The sequence below is a fragment of the Medicago sativa genome, chromosome 6 (assembly GCF_051527215.1).
Source record: "Medicago sativa cultivar Bolivia chromosome 6, Bolivia_mono, whole genome shotgun sequence".
NCBI classification, from domain to species: domain Eukaryota; kingdom Viridiplantae; phylum Streptophyta; class Magnoliopsida; order Fabales; family Fabaceae; genus Medicago; species Medicago sativa.
The window spans coordinates 24325493-24344561 of NC_140754.1; the positions used below are offsets into that span (position 1 = coordinate 24325493).

The 19069-nt window shown below is 34.2% G+C and overlaps 2 protein-coding genes and 2 pseudogenes across 3 annotated transcripts; 1 reads left to right on the top strand and 3 right to left on the bottom strand.

The window, feature by feature from the left end:
* Nucleotides 1–1197: 1197 nt before the first annotated feature.
* On the top strand, nucleotides 1198–3797 carry LOC146914074 (uncharacterized; annotated as a pseudogene). Its single transcript, XR_015016570.1, has 2 exons — nucleotides 1198–2520; nucleotides 3612–3797. The product of XR_015016570.1 is annotated as an uncharacterized LOC146914074 (transcript).
* A 7667-nt stretch (nucleotides 3798–11464) lies between these two features.
* Nucleotides 11465–13856, bottom strand: LOC146914075 (uncharacterized). The gene is made up of 7 exons (XM_085717006.1): nucleotides 13382–13856; nucleotides 13115–13291; nucleotides 12933–13034; nucleotides 12775–12838; nucleotides 11879–11974; nucleotides 11682–11784; nucleotides 11465–11531 (listed from the first exon to the last, which is right to left on the bottom strand). Exons 1-6 carry the CDS (start codon nucleotides 13735–13737, stop codon nucleotides 11692–11694), a joined length of 888 nt encoding a protein of 295 aa, XP_085573132.1. The 5' UTR covers nucleotides 13738–13856; the 3' UTR covers nucleotides 11465–11531; nucleotides 11682–11691.
* Nucleotides 13857–15719: 1863 nt separating this feature from the next.
* LOC146914076 (uncharacterized) lies at nucleotides 15720–16213 on the bottom strand. The gene has a single exon (XM_085717005.1). It carries the CDS (start codon nucleotides 16191–16193, stop codon nucleotides 15720–15722), a length of 474 nt encoding a protein of 157 aa, XP_085573131.1. The 5' UTR covers nucleotides 16194–16213.
* Nucleotides 16214–16444: 231 nt separating this feature from the next.
* LOC146914077 (uncharacterized) lies at nucleotides 16445–18377 on the bottom strand (annotated as a pseudogene).
* Between the last annotated feature and the right edge of the window lie 692 nt (nucleotides 18378–19069).

Here is a 19069-nt window from a genome sequence, read left to right on the forward strand (position 1 = left end):
CAATATTCTTCATAATCCTTAATGATCATCCTTTCCCTATTTATGCACAATCACTAGCCACATGTCCACTTACATCAACCAATTACATTTGGCCAAGTGTATTTTCTCATATGATATTTGAATCATAACACCTGGTTATGGTTAGTATTAGTTAAACTAAATCTATTGGCCATCATGTACAATGATCATCACAAAGAAGAAGTATTATTATAAAGTACACTAAAGAGGTAAGAATATTTGAAGATAAATATATTTTTACGCTATTATTGCATAAAATTTATTCACCAATTTTATTAATGATATTATTAGATATGAGAAGAACTTTTTGTAAATACAAAATGATTGGTGTAAAAATAATACAAGAGAAACTGAGTTTTATGGCTTCATTTCTCTCAAGGAGGTGGGTTGCATATTTCTCCTCTAGAACACCTGCAATAGCAGCAAGAATCACCACAAACTTCAAAAACATCTTGAGTATTGTTTCCATTATAACCAAACTTGATATACAATGAAAAGTATATTGGATATCTTAGAGCAATATGTACAACTAATTTATAAAGCACCATAGCTTAAAATCCTTGAACGAGTGAAATATGTTTATCTTTGTGTTTGCAATCATGAGGAGTATGGGAGTTCTCTAGTATTGAGGTTTCAAGTTCCTTTGCATTTGAGCCATTTAAAAATAGGGTTAAATATATTTTTTATCCCTATAAATATGTCAATTTTTTGATTTAGTCTCTCTAAAAATTTCTTCAACTTTTAGTCCCCCAAATGTTTTCCAACTTCACTTTTGGTCCCTCCTTTAAAGTAAACTCATATGTGGAGTTCATATTTTTGAATAAAATTTTACAAAAAAATTTATAATATTATAAGAATCTCTCCCAAAAAAATTTAAATTTAGAATTTTTTAACAAAACATGAATTAAATATGTGGAGTTCAAGATTTAATGACCGGCAGATAATTGCCGTTGCAGGTATTAAAGTAATTTTAGGTAGTCAAAGATATAAACTTGAAGTGAGATGGGCAATTTTCTAGAGATAATTATGAGTATTTTACAAACAAGGCCCATTTCTTATTCTATAGCTAACAGTATTTTACTTTACAACCCTAATTTGATTGGAAACCTGAAACATAAACCCTATAATCATCAATCGGAACCAGCTGCAACAGTATATGAAAAGGAAACGCTCATACCAATGAAAAGGAAAAAGAGAACATATTCATATTTACCTGATGATTGCTGGGAATCTATTATCCAACTCATCCTTAACGACAACGGTCGTCGTCGTCGTCGTTTGAAATCTCTATCCCTGGTCTCCAAACAGTTCCTCTCCATAACCAACTCTCTCATATTCTCACTCACTGTCTATTCCTCAACAGTCCCTTTCCTCAAACGCCTACTCAAAAGGTTCACCAACCTCACTTCCCTTATTCTCCGCTGCGACATTGACATCGACAACATTCTTCATTTAATCTCTTGTTTCCCATTGAAGAAACTCACATCGCCCGTTATCCACAACCACACCTTTCCTGCAAATGGGTTGCAAGCTTTCTCCCAAAACATAACAACTTTGACCTCTCTCACTTGTGCTGGCATGTTTTTCGACAACAACAACCTGTTACTCATTGCCAAGTGTTTCCCATTGCTTAAAGAACTCAAACTCCTTTACCCATTGCTCAACTATCAAATTAATTTCGTTATCGGAATTCCCCCTCTGTTGTTCTCGGAGCGTCAATTGGTCAACAATCAAACCAATTTCATCAATGGAATTCACTATCTGTTATCAAATTGTCTATTTATTCAACATTTGAATCTTGAGTGCATTTTTTCCTTAATGATACACATGTTGCCAAGCTGTCTTTCTTTCATGGTGATTTGGCGTCTATAAGCCTTAATGATTGTACGAGGCTCACAGAATCAGCCTTGTTTTCACTCGTTAGAAATTGTCCTTCACTTAGTGAGATCAAAATGGAAAACACAGCTATTTCGAAAGAGAGTGTTGAGCATTCTGGTGTATACCCTCAATTAAAGTCTCTCTATTTGGGTAGAAATGAATGGTTACGTGATAAAAAGATTTTAAGGTTAGCTTCCTGTTTCCCCAATTTGGAACATCTTGACTTGTCTTGGTGCAAGCGTATATCTGAAGGTATTTGTCAAGTTTTAAAGACATGTTGTAAGATTAAGAAGTTGAACTTAACTGGATGTTCAAGAGTAAAGCTACGAGGAATAGACATTGTAGTTCCCCAGCTGGAGGTGTTGAACTTGTCATATACAAAAGTTGATGATAAAACACTCTATTCGATCTCAAAGAATTGTCGCGGGCTTTTGAAACTGTTACTGGAAAATTGTAAAAGGGTCACAAAGAAGGGAGTTAAACATGTGGTAAGAAACTGCACACAACTTAGAGAGATTTCTTTGGATGATTTACATTTAAATGAGATTAATAGGGAATTCTTCTCGCGTCATGGATGCCATCTTTGCTAGTATTCTTCAAATGCTATGCTGAAGTTTGAACTATGTAAGTTGTTTTTGTTTTAAGATTTACTTTTCTGAGAAATTAGTTTTTTAAAATGTAAACTTACAAATGTGCATTTACTCACTGTCTTTTCACTACCAACTCTCGTTCAATTTTCATCGCTGTGTCATTTGTTTGTTGTTGCTTGCTTAAGCTTGATCGCATTGGTGTGGTAATATTATTTCACTTGTCACAAATCTGTCAAAAATGTTCTAACTAAGAAGAGCATTTTTCTTGACTTGTTTTTTTTGACTTCTATTTGGTGTTTTGAAGTGATTATATCGAAACTCATAACAGACATAAAATTTCTAAGTAATTTAGGATATTTCTCATAATGGATCTCAAATTTCATGTAATTTAGATATTTGAAGTAATTAGGATATTTCTAGTAACAAGGTAGCTGAGTCAGTGATTCTTAACAGTTTTCTTGTTAGATCTCTGATTAAGCTTTAGAGTGCTTTTGTAGGTAAATTTAACTATTTGGCAGGACAAGCTCCAATTCTAATTCTAGTATAGTTGTATGTTGTAAGTAAGCCGCTGTAAAGTTTCGTTTGTTTTTATGTCTGTATAGTAATGGATCAGTTTTATTGCCGCGGCTGTTCTAGCATATATGACAGAAGCAGCAGTTTCAATTTAGGTAGTGTTGGTGTTTCTTCCTTCGTATTATTTTTTTGCACTGTGTGATTATGTCTTGGTGTAGTGATGCAGTTTCAATTCATGTGATTTCTATTTAGTAGAAATGTTATAATATAGCACGCTATGGAAAAGATATAGTTTGATCAAAATCATTAAGGCATTATCTTCTTGTTACAAAATATAAGAGTAGATGATGAAGGCCTTATTTCCTAAACTTGATGCTTATGATGAATTCTGATAAATTTTTATGGAAAAACAGGTAAAAAATATTTCATAATTTAATTGTATATGCTAGAGATTCATATATATTGAGTTTAGTTTTGATAGAACCCGTAAAATCAAGATGCGTGGAATGTGTTTGTGTCCATTATGTTGCCAATATCGAAGTTTTGGTATCTAGCTGCTCAGTCTTTACTTTTCTAGCCACGGTTGATTTTTTTTTTTTTTTATGCCCACAGGTTACTGGAGATCGAAGGAAGGTGGTTGCAGTTCAAAGAAATCTTCGCAAGTTTGGAATTGAAGAAATAGCTAGAATCGAAAGGTTCCAAAGCACAACTGAGTGCCTAAGAATTTCCTTTATTTCGTTATAATTGTTGGAGCAAGAAGTTTGTTTTGTTGGATTAATGTGTAGTTTTCCAAAAGGATTCGTTGTGTGTCAGATTTTATTAACCTCATTGTTACTGCTTAATCTGAATTCCGATGTCACCTATGCTTTATTTGCTAATGAATTTTATGAAATGTATCAACCTTTGGTTAACAAAGTTTCTACCTTATGATTGGGAAATTTGTGCAACGTTCTGTGGAAATTTCAAGCTTAATGTTGTATACCCTCATGATACAATTTATACAATTTATCGTAGCATCACAAAGCTTTTACTGCACTTGATCAGTTTTTTATGTATAATTTGTTTGCGAGTAAAATACCATTTGGATCATTAACCGAAACTTCATCTCAGTTTTTCATAAAGCCATTGATCAAAAAGTGATTATCATATTGAATGGATTTCTTGCGTATGGAACATGTGCATCAGATCAGATGTTGATTTGAAGCGTTCAGGTCATTAGATAAAAGCCATTGAACATATGTTACCATCAGTGAATTTCAGGCACAAATCTTATGGAAATTATACAAGTCACTTCCTTGAATGTGCAACTGAGCTTGAATACAAGTCATTCATTTCCTTGAATCTCTATATAACATTAGTAACTATGAAGCACAAACACTCTTCAAATTAGGCGTGTCCCATCGGACACACGCCAATGTCCTGATTCTCATATGATACCCGTACGACACACGTCGCGCATAATCAGAGAAGTGTCCTAAAAAGCTTTTTATTTTTGATTTTTGTTCTTGTATAAAAGTCACTTCCTTGAGCCATTAGGATATTTTTCATAATGCATATAATTAAGCATCCTTCTGAATGACATCCTATACAAACAAAACACTGCAAATTGTAGATATCGAAAGAAATGATTTCTCTTCGTTAACTACAAAAGAAAGTATAAGAGTATAGCCATTAAAATAGCTCGGACTGAAGTGGATACTAAAGGTACATTAGCTAGTAGATATAGTATGAAACCAAAATGCAAGGAAAGCAGCCGTTATGAGTGCCATAATCATCAGAAATTTAAACAAATTGAAATTGTTAAATAGTACCATAATCTTGGATTGCTGAATTTAAACAAATTGAAACAGTGCTGCAATACATTATTTAGCGGAAAATATTGTAAAATTACAGTTATAGTGGCACTATCTCCTCACTATTGTGCAGCGCAATTTGAACAAACGGTTATTTTCCGCGATCCGCAATTGCCAACAATGATTCAATCTAACTCGAACATGAAATATTGTAAACTGTAAATTTTGAAATGTACACATTACTATTCTTTTTCTAAAACTAAATCCAAAAATATAAGAAACATTCATTCAAAAAACAAAAAAGAGCCCAAACAGAATCCCTTTACCAAACATCAACAATTGAACATCCTTTTACATTGAGTAACGAAAAAATTGATCGCAGGAAGGACACAATTGAACTTCCTATCATAGTTATTCCCAAACTACTTCATCAGATTAAGTCGTTTGTTTCCAGGTCCCTTTCAATGAATATAAAATTCACAATAATATCATAAACAATGACAAACATAAGTTATAGCTAGCAACTACTAGTAAATTAACACAATGAACAAATAGATAATTTCCACCCGTATTCGGTAACATCTTGTGATTGAATAGAGGGGCTTATAATTATATTTTGCTGATTCAAATAAACTAAAATAGCTGGCATTTGGCCCTATTTTATATCAAAAAACTAAAATAAAGGTTGTTTTATAAGACACTCTAAAAGTCTCATTATATTTTATGCAATAACTTCTGTTGTAAATAAATCTTTTTCTAGCAGCTCTTCATTCTTTATTTGTCGTAGCTTCTTCATATCACTCCTAAAGCAACTTTGTGTTGCGTCAAATTACTTTGGCTTTGTTTGGAAGAGAAAAGAAAGTAGTAGGAAAGATAGTAAGAGGAAAGATTGTTGAAGGAATGAAAGTGAGTAGAAAGTGAGTGGAAAGTTAGATGATTGTTTTGGTTGTTTGGTATGAGTGAAAGTGACTAGATTATGTGAGGAAAGAAAGATGTATATTTCATAAAAGACATAACTATCCTTATGTATGTATATATTTGTAGAATAAATATTAATTTGATTATTATTTTATTTTTGCAATTAATTAATTTTTATTAAAAGTTGCCACTGCACCAGTAATATATTTAAAAAAATGTTTATGAAGTAATAATATAAAAAATCAAAAAACAAGTGACGCTATAACCCAAAAGCCTAAATTAAAATGAAAAATGATAGGTAAAATGTAAATGTGGAAAATGAAGGATATATATGTCATTTCAGGGCATTAACACTTTTCACCAATCTTTCTTCGCATCAGGGGACGGAAAGCTTTCAACATATGGGCCCCACGAAAACAGTACCTTTCTTTCCTCTCTAATAGTGAACCAAACCATGGAAAGCACAAATTACAGAAAACTTTCCATGGTATTGCTATCCATCCTCCTTCAATCTTTAGAACCAAACAGCCCCTTAGAGATGTGTCCTAATTAAAGCTCTTTTCTTGTATACAAGCCACTTCCTTGAACCATTAGGATATTTTGTATATTATTAAGCATCCTTCTGAATGGTATCCTATGCAAACATAACTATAGAAACAAACGATTTCTCGGATTGAAAAGAATGCTAAAGGTTCTTTTAAACATAACTATGAATTGTGTATGATATTGCATGAAACCAAAATGCAAGAAAAGCAGCAAGTCAGCAACTATAACTAATTGATTACTGTCGGTTATGAATGCCATAATAATCAAAAAAAATACTATCCGTAACAAAAGTAATATTATTTTCATGTGCAAATAACCGTTAAAAGACAAATAACCATAATCTGAATCACAATGAAAACAAATAGATAAAAAGAGTAAGAAACACATACTGAGTGGTTGGGTTAAAGAAATACAGACACATTGAACTTTTGAAACGCTCCAAAATTGCTTTAGGAAATAATATCCTGTCAAAAATTGGTTTTTCATTGACAAATTCAGTCTGGCTATAGTGCTTTTGCATAGCGGAATTCAAACAAATTACAATTCTGCCTTAATATGTTATTTAGTAGAAAATATTGTAAAATAGGAGATATATTGGAACTATATCAATATTGTTCAGCGGAATTTGAACTAACCATTATTTTCCGTGATCTGCAATTTCCGACAATGATTCAGTCTAACTCGAAAGTTTGAGGTAGAAACCAAACGCTAAATGAATTAAGTATTGTAAATTGTAGATTTTGAAACGTACTCATTACTATTATTTTTCTAAAACTAAATCCAACAGTATAAGAAACATTCGTTCAAAAAACAAAAGAGAGACCAAACAGAATCCCTTTACCAAAATCAACTATGTAATGAAATTTGATAATTAAAAAGTTGTCATGAAATTAGTTTTCATTAACTATTTCTCTAAAGTATCCTCTTGATCGAGTATACACTTTCAATATTTCAATTATATCTTCACTTGTCGCTCATCATACATTTATGTGTTCGGCAAGCGATGAGAAAACGATTGCTCCTACTAACTTATGATGTCTCCCTCGGTAGATTGAAACAATAACATTAAGTTCTGACAATGGTATGTGACTGTAAATCTAGTTTTATGTCTAGCAACTAACATCTAAAGATAAAATTATTCTAGATCCCTTAAGTAAAAAGTCTTTGTCAAACACTATCTATATCAAAAGTTCAACTTTGAAGTTTAACGTCAGAAAAGCATTTAGAAAAGGAATAACGCATCGATATAATGAAATAAAGATTATATATAACTAGTCAGACCATAGTCTACATAAGATTCATAGCTAACTACACCTAATCCTAATAGAAAAGCAAATTAGCTTCAGATATTTATGGTAGCAAATACAAAGATATGACAATGAGATGAAATTGCATGAAATTTTGATAATCCAAGTTTCTATGAACATTCACATAGTTGATTGAGTTTCCTCAGCTCCCACTTTGTGTTTCTTACTTCATAACGTGTTAGAATGCTCAGAATTCTCGTTCTTTGATGCTTCAAGCATTCCTTAATCTTTAAACCTACACATATAATGGAAATATGTCATAGTAGCTATGATGGTACTTAAAACCCAACTATCTAATATTTAGAATGAATTGAGAATATTTCATAAGTTTTCTTGAACATCAGATTAATAAGTGCCTAACCTAACCAAACAATACCCAAATCAGAGTGCCCATACTCAGCTAATTTATCTGCACAACAATTTCCTTCACGATAAATATGAGAGCAAATTGATTGGATCCCCAAATGAAAACAATTATGCCACTGATTTCGAAGACGGTAAGGAATAATGTCGACATTCTTAAAAGCCTGAACAACAGAAGTCAAATCACTCTCCATCCAAAGAATTTGCCACGAATGAGAAGCAACATACTCCAAGGCAAGAATAATACCTGTCAGCTCAGCCTCAAAAACCGACACACCGACACATCACCAAGATTACTAGCGAAGCTGCCAAGGAAGGTCCCTCTATGATCCCTGAAAATACCTCCACAGGAAGCCAAACTACCTATTTGCGAACCATCAATATTAACTTTAACCCAACCAGCAGTCGGAGGTTTCCAAGTAACCACAATAATCTCCTTTTATCGCTGCTTACATTCATCAATTCCCTTTTCATATTCTGCATGTGTAAACTTAATACTGAGAGAATCACCTTTGATAATTGGAACTGGTAGTTGCTCATCAATTGTCGTTACTGAGCCACATAAAGCCTACGCAAAAGTAACCTTCGGATGTACTTGCACTGGTTCAGTCTGCTTAGAAAAATCCTTATATGCAAACGATATTGTTGTGATCGCAAGTGTGGAGTAGTTATGCAACCGTGCGACTGGTGAGAAGGCCGATTGAGCTGAAAGCTCCGCCTGCCAATCGAAAGGCATGACAGCAGCTTGAACAGCTATCGGTCGGGTGGAGGTGCTTGTCGAGAACCACATAATACAATGATAAATTGTCTCCACGTGATCAATTGCAGCAGCTTGTTGTAAAGGAATAATTAGATTATCGTGTGAAAAATCAAGCACCGAACAAGCAATTGGCACCAAATAATAACACCAATAGTTGAATCGTGAATCATATAAGAGAATTAAGAATATTCCACATTTCCTTTGTGGAAATCACAACATGAATTCACAATTCCAATCGATCATAGCAATTAGCAACGATAGGGTAGGTGCTCACACTTTCCCATGCGGAGCTGAATTGTTTTAAATATTCATAAAAAAGTTTTTAAACTTATTTCAAGTGCATTTAGTTTAATTCAATTTAATACTAAGTTTATATTTAGTTTAAACAAAAAAAAAAAACTTCTTATTTGGATACTAAATTTGTGTATAGATTTAGTTTAATTCAACTTGACTTTTGTATGGATTTTGAAAGAGAAAGGCCTAATATAAGGCGTAGTCACAATTTCCTCCATCTGACAAGGGTGTATGTGGCCTATCACCTAGTAATTTTGTTACTAGAAACTCGATACGTAGCTCAGGGTATATAAGAAATACCATCTTTGGTCAATGCGAACATATCCTAACCAACAAAAACACAAAAACCTGTTAATGAAATGAAAAGAAAAAAAACAATCAAAACCCTATTAATGAAACATAATAAAACCTTGATGAATGATCATCCTATTTACTATAGAAGCCCGAACTTTCTAGCTATGGTTAAGTGCGTCGGGATTGTGCGGAATCTTAATTGTGACGTAAGTCGTTATGAAATCATTAACATTCTGCTCCGCTTTCATGTTCCATACGTCAAAGGACTACTTTTGAGAAACAATATCAATATATGATTTCATGTGAAATGTTTTAATAACCGTAATGTTGTCCATTTTAAACGTGGTAAACACTTCTGCCCCCAACATTCATTGGAGGGTTGGGTTTATGCCTAACGAAACTCAACCATCTAGAGTTGGTGGGGCGGAAATGAACAACAAAAAGAGGCTGGATTTTGTTCAGTTGTACATTTGAACAAACTCCAGCCTCTCTGTGCTATTCATTGACGCACCGCCGCCTCCGGATGGTTGGATTTCATGGGGCATAAACCTAACCAACTAAGGAATGTTGGAGGCGGAAGTTATTGCTGCATTTAAAATGGACAACATTATGGTTATTAAAACATTTTACCTAAAATCGTATATCGACATTGTGTCTCAAAAGTAAATTGTGCTTCACTCTTATGCATTAGGATATTGCCGCCTCCAATTTTTGCCGTTTCATCCCAATTTCACCTTCACTCTTATGCATTCTATTTTTTCCGTTACATAATGATTGCCATTACTCGAATACTTAACAACTATAAATATAGAACTTTTGTAGTGTACTTTGTTGTTGAAACTCAGTTCATGCTCTTGATTTTTCTGATATGATTATGTTTAGTTATTTGAAGAAAGGAATCGATGAATTTGGTATTTCCAGGTTCGGCTATTCTAAATCATCTTCTTACTTTTGTGTATTTGTTTGATTCATCCATCAATAGATGGACAAGAGTTGTTTGTTTGATTCTTTGATTATACTTGATCATGTGAGTCCTTCAAAGTGTTCACACTTTCATTTATTTTGATGGTGTCTTTTAAATGTGTGTTTCATTTCTGTGGCTTTTTCTTAATCATAGTGGTCTTGAAGAAAATTGGCACATCATACTCTGCCAAGTTATTCTTATATTGAGTATCTCTACCATGTTATTCCTATGATGAATATCTTTATGGTTTTGTGGTGATTGCTTTTAACTACTGCATTTTTATTTGTTTTACATGTGATATTTCAAGGAAAACCTCGTAACAGTCTCTAATATGTTTTGGGATAAAAATGGGTTTTAGTCAAGCTTTTATTTTGACTCAATTTGGTCTTTGTTATTCCAATTTATATTCCTTTTTTAAATTCATTAATTGATGATAGGTTTAATCATTGAGGTATTCTTCCATGGTTACAAGACCAAATCAATAGTATTTGGACACACATACATAAAAAGATGGTTCTTAAAATATTCAATCATTTTTTTATCAATTTCCTCTTTACTATTAAAAATATTTCTTTATGTGTGTGTGACCAAACACTTTTTATTTGGTCATGTGACCATATTAGAATTTCTCTTAATCATTGCTCTCATGTCAAAAAATAATCACTACTACAGAAATTAGTTTTTACATCAGTTGGAATTGACTTTTTACATCAGTTTGTAACCGATGTAAACCGATATGATGTGGTAAGTCAGTATCCTTTCACATCAGGTTTCAACTGATGTGAAATATTGAATTTCTACATCAGGTCCGCTTGCACTGATGTAATAGACGCACTTTGAAAATTAACCCAACAGTTTTCACATCAGTTGTACGTTCGACACCGAAGTTAAATACGTATATTTCACATCAGTTTTTTCAAATCCACTGTAGTGAATTTTTTTTTTAAATGGCTTATCAAATAAGCTTGACCCCTGCTTTTTTTTTATAGTAATAAAATGAAAACAAATTATGGATAATTTTAATGCAAAAAAAGAGTTATATTATCTAATTGGATATTACATAATCAATCCTCAATTTTCCACGTCAATATTCCAAGCTAGAAAAGAGGCATCTCGAATACAATATAGGTAGAAATAATCCAACAACTTAAGTAGAAATTTCAAACAAAAAATAATCCACAACGGAATCATCATCGTAAATACGCTAAACTTCAGCTGCAAAAAGCATCTCATCTCATCTCGCCGTAAGCATCGGCAATGTCTCATCTCAGCCACATCATAATCAATTTTCAGCTACAAAAAAAAAAAAATCAATTGAAAAAGTTATCTCAACTGCGTACGCACTTGACACACCAAAACCACCACACATTAACACGGATACAAGTCCGTTCAAAATTCTACTCTCTACAAATGTCAAATTATGAGATTGGATTTGAAACATACCATGTAAATCCTAAGCCTTATACAAGTCAAGAAAACAAGTTGCCCATTGGTTTCGCAAATCATATAAGCCATCATCGATTAATGGCGTTGGATCATTGAAGACCTACAATGTTAATATAAGTAATTAATATTAATAAGGATATGTTTATATTTGACAATACATATAGTATAAACATGTTATCATAAAATTAAAATACCTCCATCCAAGACTTAGTAACATTAGCATAGATGATATCTAGCATATTCTTCATCACATAGTATCCACAATCATTGCCATTAGGTTGCTTTCTTGGCTACAAATGAATGACCATTTTTATAAAGTGATTAGTTCATATAAAAAAAATAGTTTATTATCTATCATTCTATAATGACTTGAGTTTACAACGGTATCTATTCATGAAGGTATTATACAAAAGAATTATTGGTTAAGTAGTGTAAAAAAGACACATATTCTCCAGCTTTTTATAAGCGAAGCATGTGAGTCCATGTAATGAAATCCTAGATCTAACTGCGTTCGTATGGGACAACTGTTTCAATGTAATCAAGCTAAGTCTAGCTACCTCGGTGAATTTTTTTACTTTACCGAGACTACCCTTTCTAAATAATTTGAGTTTAGTCTTGTTTTCAAAGTTTAGATGTTGTTATATAAGCATATAATATCATCACATTATAATTAGCATTAGACATGCTAGCTTAATTGATTTAGTAGTGGAGCAGCTAAGAAACAAACACACCCTTGGTGACAACAATTTGCTTTTCCCTAAACCTATATGTTTTCAATTGGCTACTATTTCTAACTATGTTAAGCTACCGAGTGAGAGAGAAGATTGTAAATTTTTTATGGAGGATAAACAAGAATAAAAGGATAAACAAGAATTCATATCTTAATCATGTTCAACAGAGTTCCAAGATTATATTGTTTCACTACCATGTGAATGTACAAGTAAAAGGATAAACAAGAATTCATATCTTAATCATGTTCAACAGAGTTCAACAGAGTTCAACGTACAAACACATTCCACTTTTAATACAAGAAACAATCATACGGAAAATATACGGGGAACAATTAAGGATAAACAAGAACCATACTTACTTTGGGACGAAACCATTTAACCTTCTTTCTATTGCCCCGAGCAAGTTGATGAACCTCTAAAGCTCTATATGTTAACCAAATTAAAAAAATCATCAAAGTTATACATTTTAGTGCTGTAGGAAGTAACATATCAAATGCAACGTAAAATATACACTTACTTTGAAACAATCTTAATCATTGCTTCATTAAGATCTTGGTGCATTGAACAAAGGATAACTAAACTATTGTCCTTGGGACAAATAATTATTAATCGCCGGTGTCTTCGCACACGTAGAAGAACAATTATTAAGGTTTAAGCTATCAAAGATAAATAAGAAAAATAATTTAAATATATACTTACTTATATAGATATGGTGCTAAGTAACACACTTTGTTCAAATCACGCAACCTAGTTTGTATGTGTCCCTGAACTTTAGTTTTAGTATTATGATCTTTTGGATTAAAATCCAAGCATACCGGGTCCAAAATCCCAAACACTTTCGATCTATTTGTCGAGATACAAAGACGATGCATACACCTAGACAAATTTAAAATTAACACTTAAATATTGAATTGTGGATATACTACTAATCCATATTGATAATAGGAAAAAAGAAAATGTACTTACGTGCACCAAAGTTGTAGAATAGAAAAGTCAAGCCAAGCATTACCCACCAACAACCTGTCTAATACAACTTCTGGAATAAAAAACCTTGCGGTATTTGGCTCATGTTCTAATGGTATGCGTATATCTTCTTCACTTCTCAAAACCATGCACAACAATTTTTGAACATTGTCGATGGTCAAGTCCTCCTTGTAATTTTCTTGTGCAGCGGTACAAGAACCTTTTGTGCTTCCATGCACAACAACTTTTTCAGGACTACTATGCTCAATTTCTTCATTTGTTTGCAAGGTTTGGGAGAAACCCATAGTCTTAAGTTTTTCCGTAAATGCTTGTTGCATCAACTCACGTTCGACGGCCATCTTTTCTTCAAATTGTGCATCAAATTTTTCTTTAAGTTGTCTTTCCAGATTTGTTTGAAGTTGTGAGAGATGCCGGTTAACATCTATGGTTTGGGTAAGGCGTGAAGACCTTCCAAAGTAATTGCTCGTAGTGTAACCGAGGTCCAACACCACGAACACGACCACCATGCTCTTTCGTCCCAATTGCCCTTGTTAAGATATCGTCACGTCCTTGTGGAACAAAGGTGCCTTTGGCGATCTCTTCAACTAGAGAATCCTACATAAAATTCAGTAAATTCAGTTTTTTATAAATGAAAGGTACTTTACGAAAAGTACTACACAATGTGATTCTTTTCAAACTACGAGAGAAGGTTTACCGAACCGGTCAAGAATTAAAATTTGTTGCAAACACTCTGTTTCACACAACCAATTATATAGCTACTATTCTGTCATAAGCTATAGAGAACCTCCGAGTTTGAAGTTTATGTTAACTATGAACACTAATCATTGTTACATAAAATCACTAACTTACAATTTTGTCGGCAACAACTTTTGCAGCCTCTAATGTATACTCTCCCCCTTTCTTTTGTCTTGCTCTCTTCCATGTATCATGACGTGACGGAGGAGATAGACTTAGATCATCACTTAATATATCATCTACATCTCCCGATTCTTCTAGCACTTTTCTCTTTTCCTTCATCATTTACTCCCGAAGCAGTTCATATCCTCCACGTGATAATGTATGTCTATAAATATTTTTAGCCACACACGCCCTACCCTTTTGACTTTTTGCCTATCATAAAAATAAAATATTACTAAATTGATTTGATTAAATTAAAAAAATGTACAATAAAAAATCAAATATAATTACTACAAACCTTAAATTCATCGGTATTTCGAGACTCGAGGAACCTCTTCCATATATGTTCTTTAATAAAAGGATACGTAACATACGGAGGAGGGCGTTCGGGATTGGGATGTGTAATATATTCCGATGTGAGTTGTGCCTTAAACCCGTTCCACCGCGCCCCCAAAAACACCATCCATCTTTTCTTCAATGGATCATTTTTTGGATCATCACTTTCGGAATAATAAAATGCTTCTATATACATCAAATATTTGGAGTTAGTACCTAAAGATCAATAGATACAATAATTAAATAGTAAATGCTGAATTAAAAATACAACTATAATACACTGAAGATCAACCCAAATTGCATCTTTTGTGCTTGCATCAACCGCTCTCCAATCATCTATTAAAATACTACACTTACTTCGAGCAAGAAATGCCGCATAACTCCTAAACTCGCAATTTGGACCATAACACCTCCCGGTTCTAGATTAAAGTTGACCATTGGTTTCACACCCGATTTCGTAACTTTGGTCATGTTTTTCATCTTGGTGGCACCTCTAACATTTCTTTTTGGAATTTCACTAGACGAAAGAAGAATGTTGGTTGAATCGGCCATGTATCCGTTGACAAAAAAGGAAAACATACACAGATTTTAAAACATGTACACATACACAGATTTTTAACTCAATGTTGGTTGAATCACCCATGTATCTATTTAACTCAATTCATTGCATTCATTTACCAAAAGAAACGGACTACAAGATGCCGCCTATAAGCGTTACATCACCCGGCAAAAACAAACCACCAACAACCAACCATAAAAGAAACGGAAGAAAAACACTAAAGACTAAACACCACACAACCCCAAAAGATGGCAAAAGATATGAATCAAATCTAATAAGGACCATCAAAATTCAAAGGCCATATCCGAGCCTCAAAACAGCAACCCGTAACCCCAAAAAACCTCCCAAAATTGCTGCTAGGATCGGCGCGAGATAGCAGCACTAGCTGCTGGACTGTGCGGGCAGCGAGACAACAAAGTTGCCCGAGGCGAGACCAACACTGGCAGGACGGGAAAACAGAAGCACAACAAAGAAGGTAGCAGCTAGTTAGCGCAGGAGGCGCAGCTATTAATAAAAATTAAAACCTTATTAGTCCTCCCATATCCCTTCTTCATGATCCGAACGAGTAGCGTGCACATCGTCTACTTCGTTCTCATCAATAGATGTAGTAACATTTGTTGAGGAAGAAGGAATCTCGGGGATATCAAGAGTTTCATCACTACCACGAGTATTTTTTGTTTGTAGAACCACCGACCACCTTTTGTTAGAAGGATCCGTGACATAAAACACTTGTTTTGCTTGAGATGCCATAATGAAGGGTTCGTCCCTATAAGCCGCCTTGGAAAGATCAACTAGTGTATATCCTAATTCATCAATTCTTACACCATTGTTAATATCAATCCATTTGCATTTAAATATAGGCACTGTAAATAAAGTATAATCAAGCTCCCAAATCTCTTCAATTACCCCATAGTATGGTGTAGATGTCATTATAGGGTTTTTATCTTTGGAACTTGAGAAGTGCATCGATTCAGCCACAACCATAACCCCACTATTTTGCATTGTACTTTTATCATCCTTTGCTTTTGTATAAAATGTAGTTTTATTAATATCATATGCACTCCAAGTTATAATGTTAAACTTAGGTGCACGTGCCAACCATTTAATTGTATCGAGGCGCTTCATCATTAGCAAATCTTTACGTAAACCAATCGGAAAAACTCTTATTATGCTCTCTTAACAACCCTTTCTCATTCATCTTAGGGTAATTACTCTTTACAATATTTTTGTGAGTAGATAAGTGAGGTTGAACTTCATCGGTTGTTATTCAATATAAACAAATGCGCCGGATGGATCGGATCCCAAAACATGGTCTTAACATTTAAACCTTGTCCCGTACCTTCACAACTTTCATCATGACGAGACTTGGGAACTCCTATAGAATCCACATTTGACAAATAGTCTGAACAATGCTCAATACCTTCTTCTGCAATGTACCTTTCAACAACCTGATGCTTCGGACGGTGTAGATTCATCGTATACCCTTTCAAGATCTTCATGCACCGCTCAACCGGATACATCCATCTTAAATAAACCGGACCACAGTGTCTAATCTCCCTCACCAAATGAACAATCAAGTGTTCCATAATGTCAAAAAATGAAGGAGGAAAATACATCTCCAATTGACACAAGATAATTGCAGCCTCATGTTCCAACTCGTCTAACTTCAATGGATCAATGACTTTACTACATATTGCATTGAAGAATAAACACAGCTTAGTTATAGTTATCCTAACTTTGTTAGGCAATATTCCACGAATAGCCACCGTAGTAATTGTTACATCAAAACATGAGAGTCATGAGATTTTAAGCCGCTTACCTTGAGATCATCCATTGCTACAAGCCTCTTGATATTTGATGAGTAACCTTGCGGCACTTTGATACCTTGTAAACACTCACAAAAACTTCTTTTCTCTTTCTTAGACAAAATGTGACATGCCGGAGGTAAAAATGTTATGTTACCTCTTTGTTGTGGATTTAACCGCCGCCTTATACCCATCTCCATTAAATCTAGACGAGCATTTAAACTATCTTTTGTCTTGCCTTTAATGTCGAGAAGTGTTCCAACTATACTATCACAAACATTTTTCTCTACATGCATCACATCAATACAATGTCTTACATCAAGACTAGACCAATATGGAAGCTCAAAGAACACCGACCTCTTTTTCCATATATTTTTCACAACAGCTTCTTTTTTGCTTTCCAAAGGTAACCTCCACATTTTGTTGTCGTTGATAAACTTCCTCTCCGGTCAAGGGCTTTGGAGCAAAACCAAACTCCGGTTTACCATTGAAAGCTTTCCTCATCTTACGATATGGATGATAACGGTTTAGAAATTTTCGATGCCCAAGATAAACAAGCCTTGCTTCCATGATGCGGTTGATGAAAACATGTTTCATCCTCACATATAGGGCACGCTTTATGCCCTTTAACCGTGTACCCACTCAAATTACCATATGCCGGAAAGTCGTTGATGGTGCAAAACAACATGGCACGCATATTGAAATGTTCACCGGAGTACGCGTCAAGAACATTAACTCCTTCTTCCCACAACAAGTCTTAAATCATCAATCAATGGACTTAGATAAACATCTATGTCATTACCTGGTTGATATGGGCCCGAAATCATCATCGATAACATAATATATTTACGCTTCATGCACAACCACGGAGGTAGGTTGTAAATTATCAAGAGAACGGGCCATGAAGTATGTTTACTACTTAGATTACCATATGGATTCATTCCATCAGTAGCAAGTCCAAGTCTAAGGTTTCTTTTCTCTTCGCCAAAAGTTGAAAACAAAGAATCTATTTTCTTCCATTGCAAAGAATCGGCTACATGGCGAATTTTTCCATCACGTTTTCTCTCATCTGCATGCCATCTAAGGTTCTTTGCGTCCTTTGGATTAGAGAACAATCTCTTGAACCTTGAAATTATTGGTAGGTACCAAAATACTTTGGCAGGAGGACCCTTTGTGCTCGCATCATCACTAGAATCATCGTCTTTCTTTTTGTAGCGTGACACCTTGCACTTCGAACAATGATCATGTTTTTCAAACTCTTTTCTATATAAGATGCGGTCATTTGGGCATGCGTGTATTTTTACATACTCCATACCCATCGGACACAATATTTTTTTGGCCTCGTAATAACGATTCGGCATTGTGTTACCTTCCGAAGCATTTCGTCAACAACCGAAGCAATTCGGTGAAACTTTTATCACTCCATCCATTTTTTGCCTTCAAATTAAACAATTTTAAAATAGCCGACAAATGTGTAAACTTTGTGCATCCCGGATACAAAGGTTATTCCTTGTTTTTACATAAAGTATCGTACATATGCGCTCTCTTAAAAGATTCTTATCCAATATCGTGTATCATGTCTTCCGATCGATCATCCATATCTACACTAACGTTCTCTCTTTGGGATACACTTAGCGTATTGCTTCACCGTGCCATATCCATTGTGTATAAGTTTGACAAATCCCGTTCCAAGCTAGATGGCCCCTTATTTCTTCCTTTGTAATGTTTGGCTCCCGATTCGCACAAGAAACACAAGGACACGGGAAAAGTCCATCATTGTTTGGAAGATTTTGTTCAGCAAACCGTAGAAATTCTTCAACTCCATTATCAAACTCTTCACTTAATCGATTAGCTCTCATCCAACTACGATCCATAATGACGCACCGAAAATGAACACACCGAATCAAGGAATTGTGATGCCTACATAACTATTAGAACTTAGAAGACTTGGAGTTTGACCAAGTAAAAAACTTGGTGCTTAAGCTACGTAACTACTTACGCGGAGGTACGAGATCACTACTAGCTAGAAATCTCTTAGATGACACGCAAAAGCTGTCATTGTGAGTATGGTGG

Excerpts from the sequence above, each read along its gene's own strand:
- LOC146914075 (XM_085717006.1), bottom strand. The coding sequence starts at position 13,737 with ATGGCCGTCGAACGTGAGTTGATGCAACAAGCATTTACGGAAAAACTT. Across the intron at positions 13,035-13,114 it reads TTAGCACCATATCTATATAA|ACACCGGCGATTAATAATTA; the intron begins GTAAGTATATAT and ends ACGTGTGCGAAG. Across the intron at positions 11,975-12,774 it reads TTAAATGGTTTCGTCCCAAA|CCAAGAAAGCAACCTAATGG; the intron begins GTAAGTATGGTT and ends ATTCATTTGTAG.
- LOC146914076 (XM_085717005.1), bottom strand. The coding sequence starts at position 16,193 with ATGCAAAATAGTGGGGTTATGGTTGTGGCTGAATCGATGCACTTCTCA.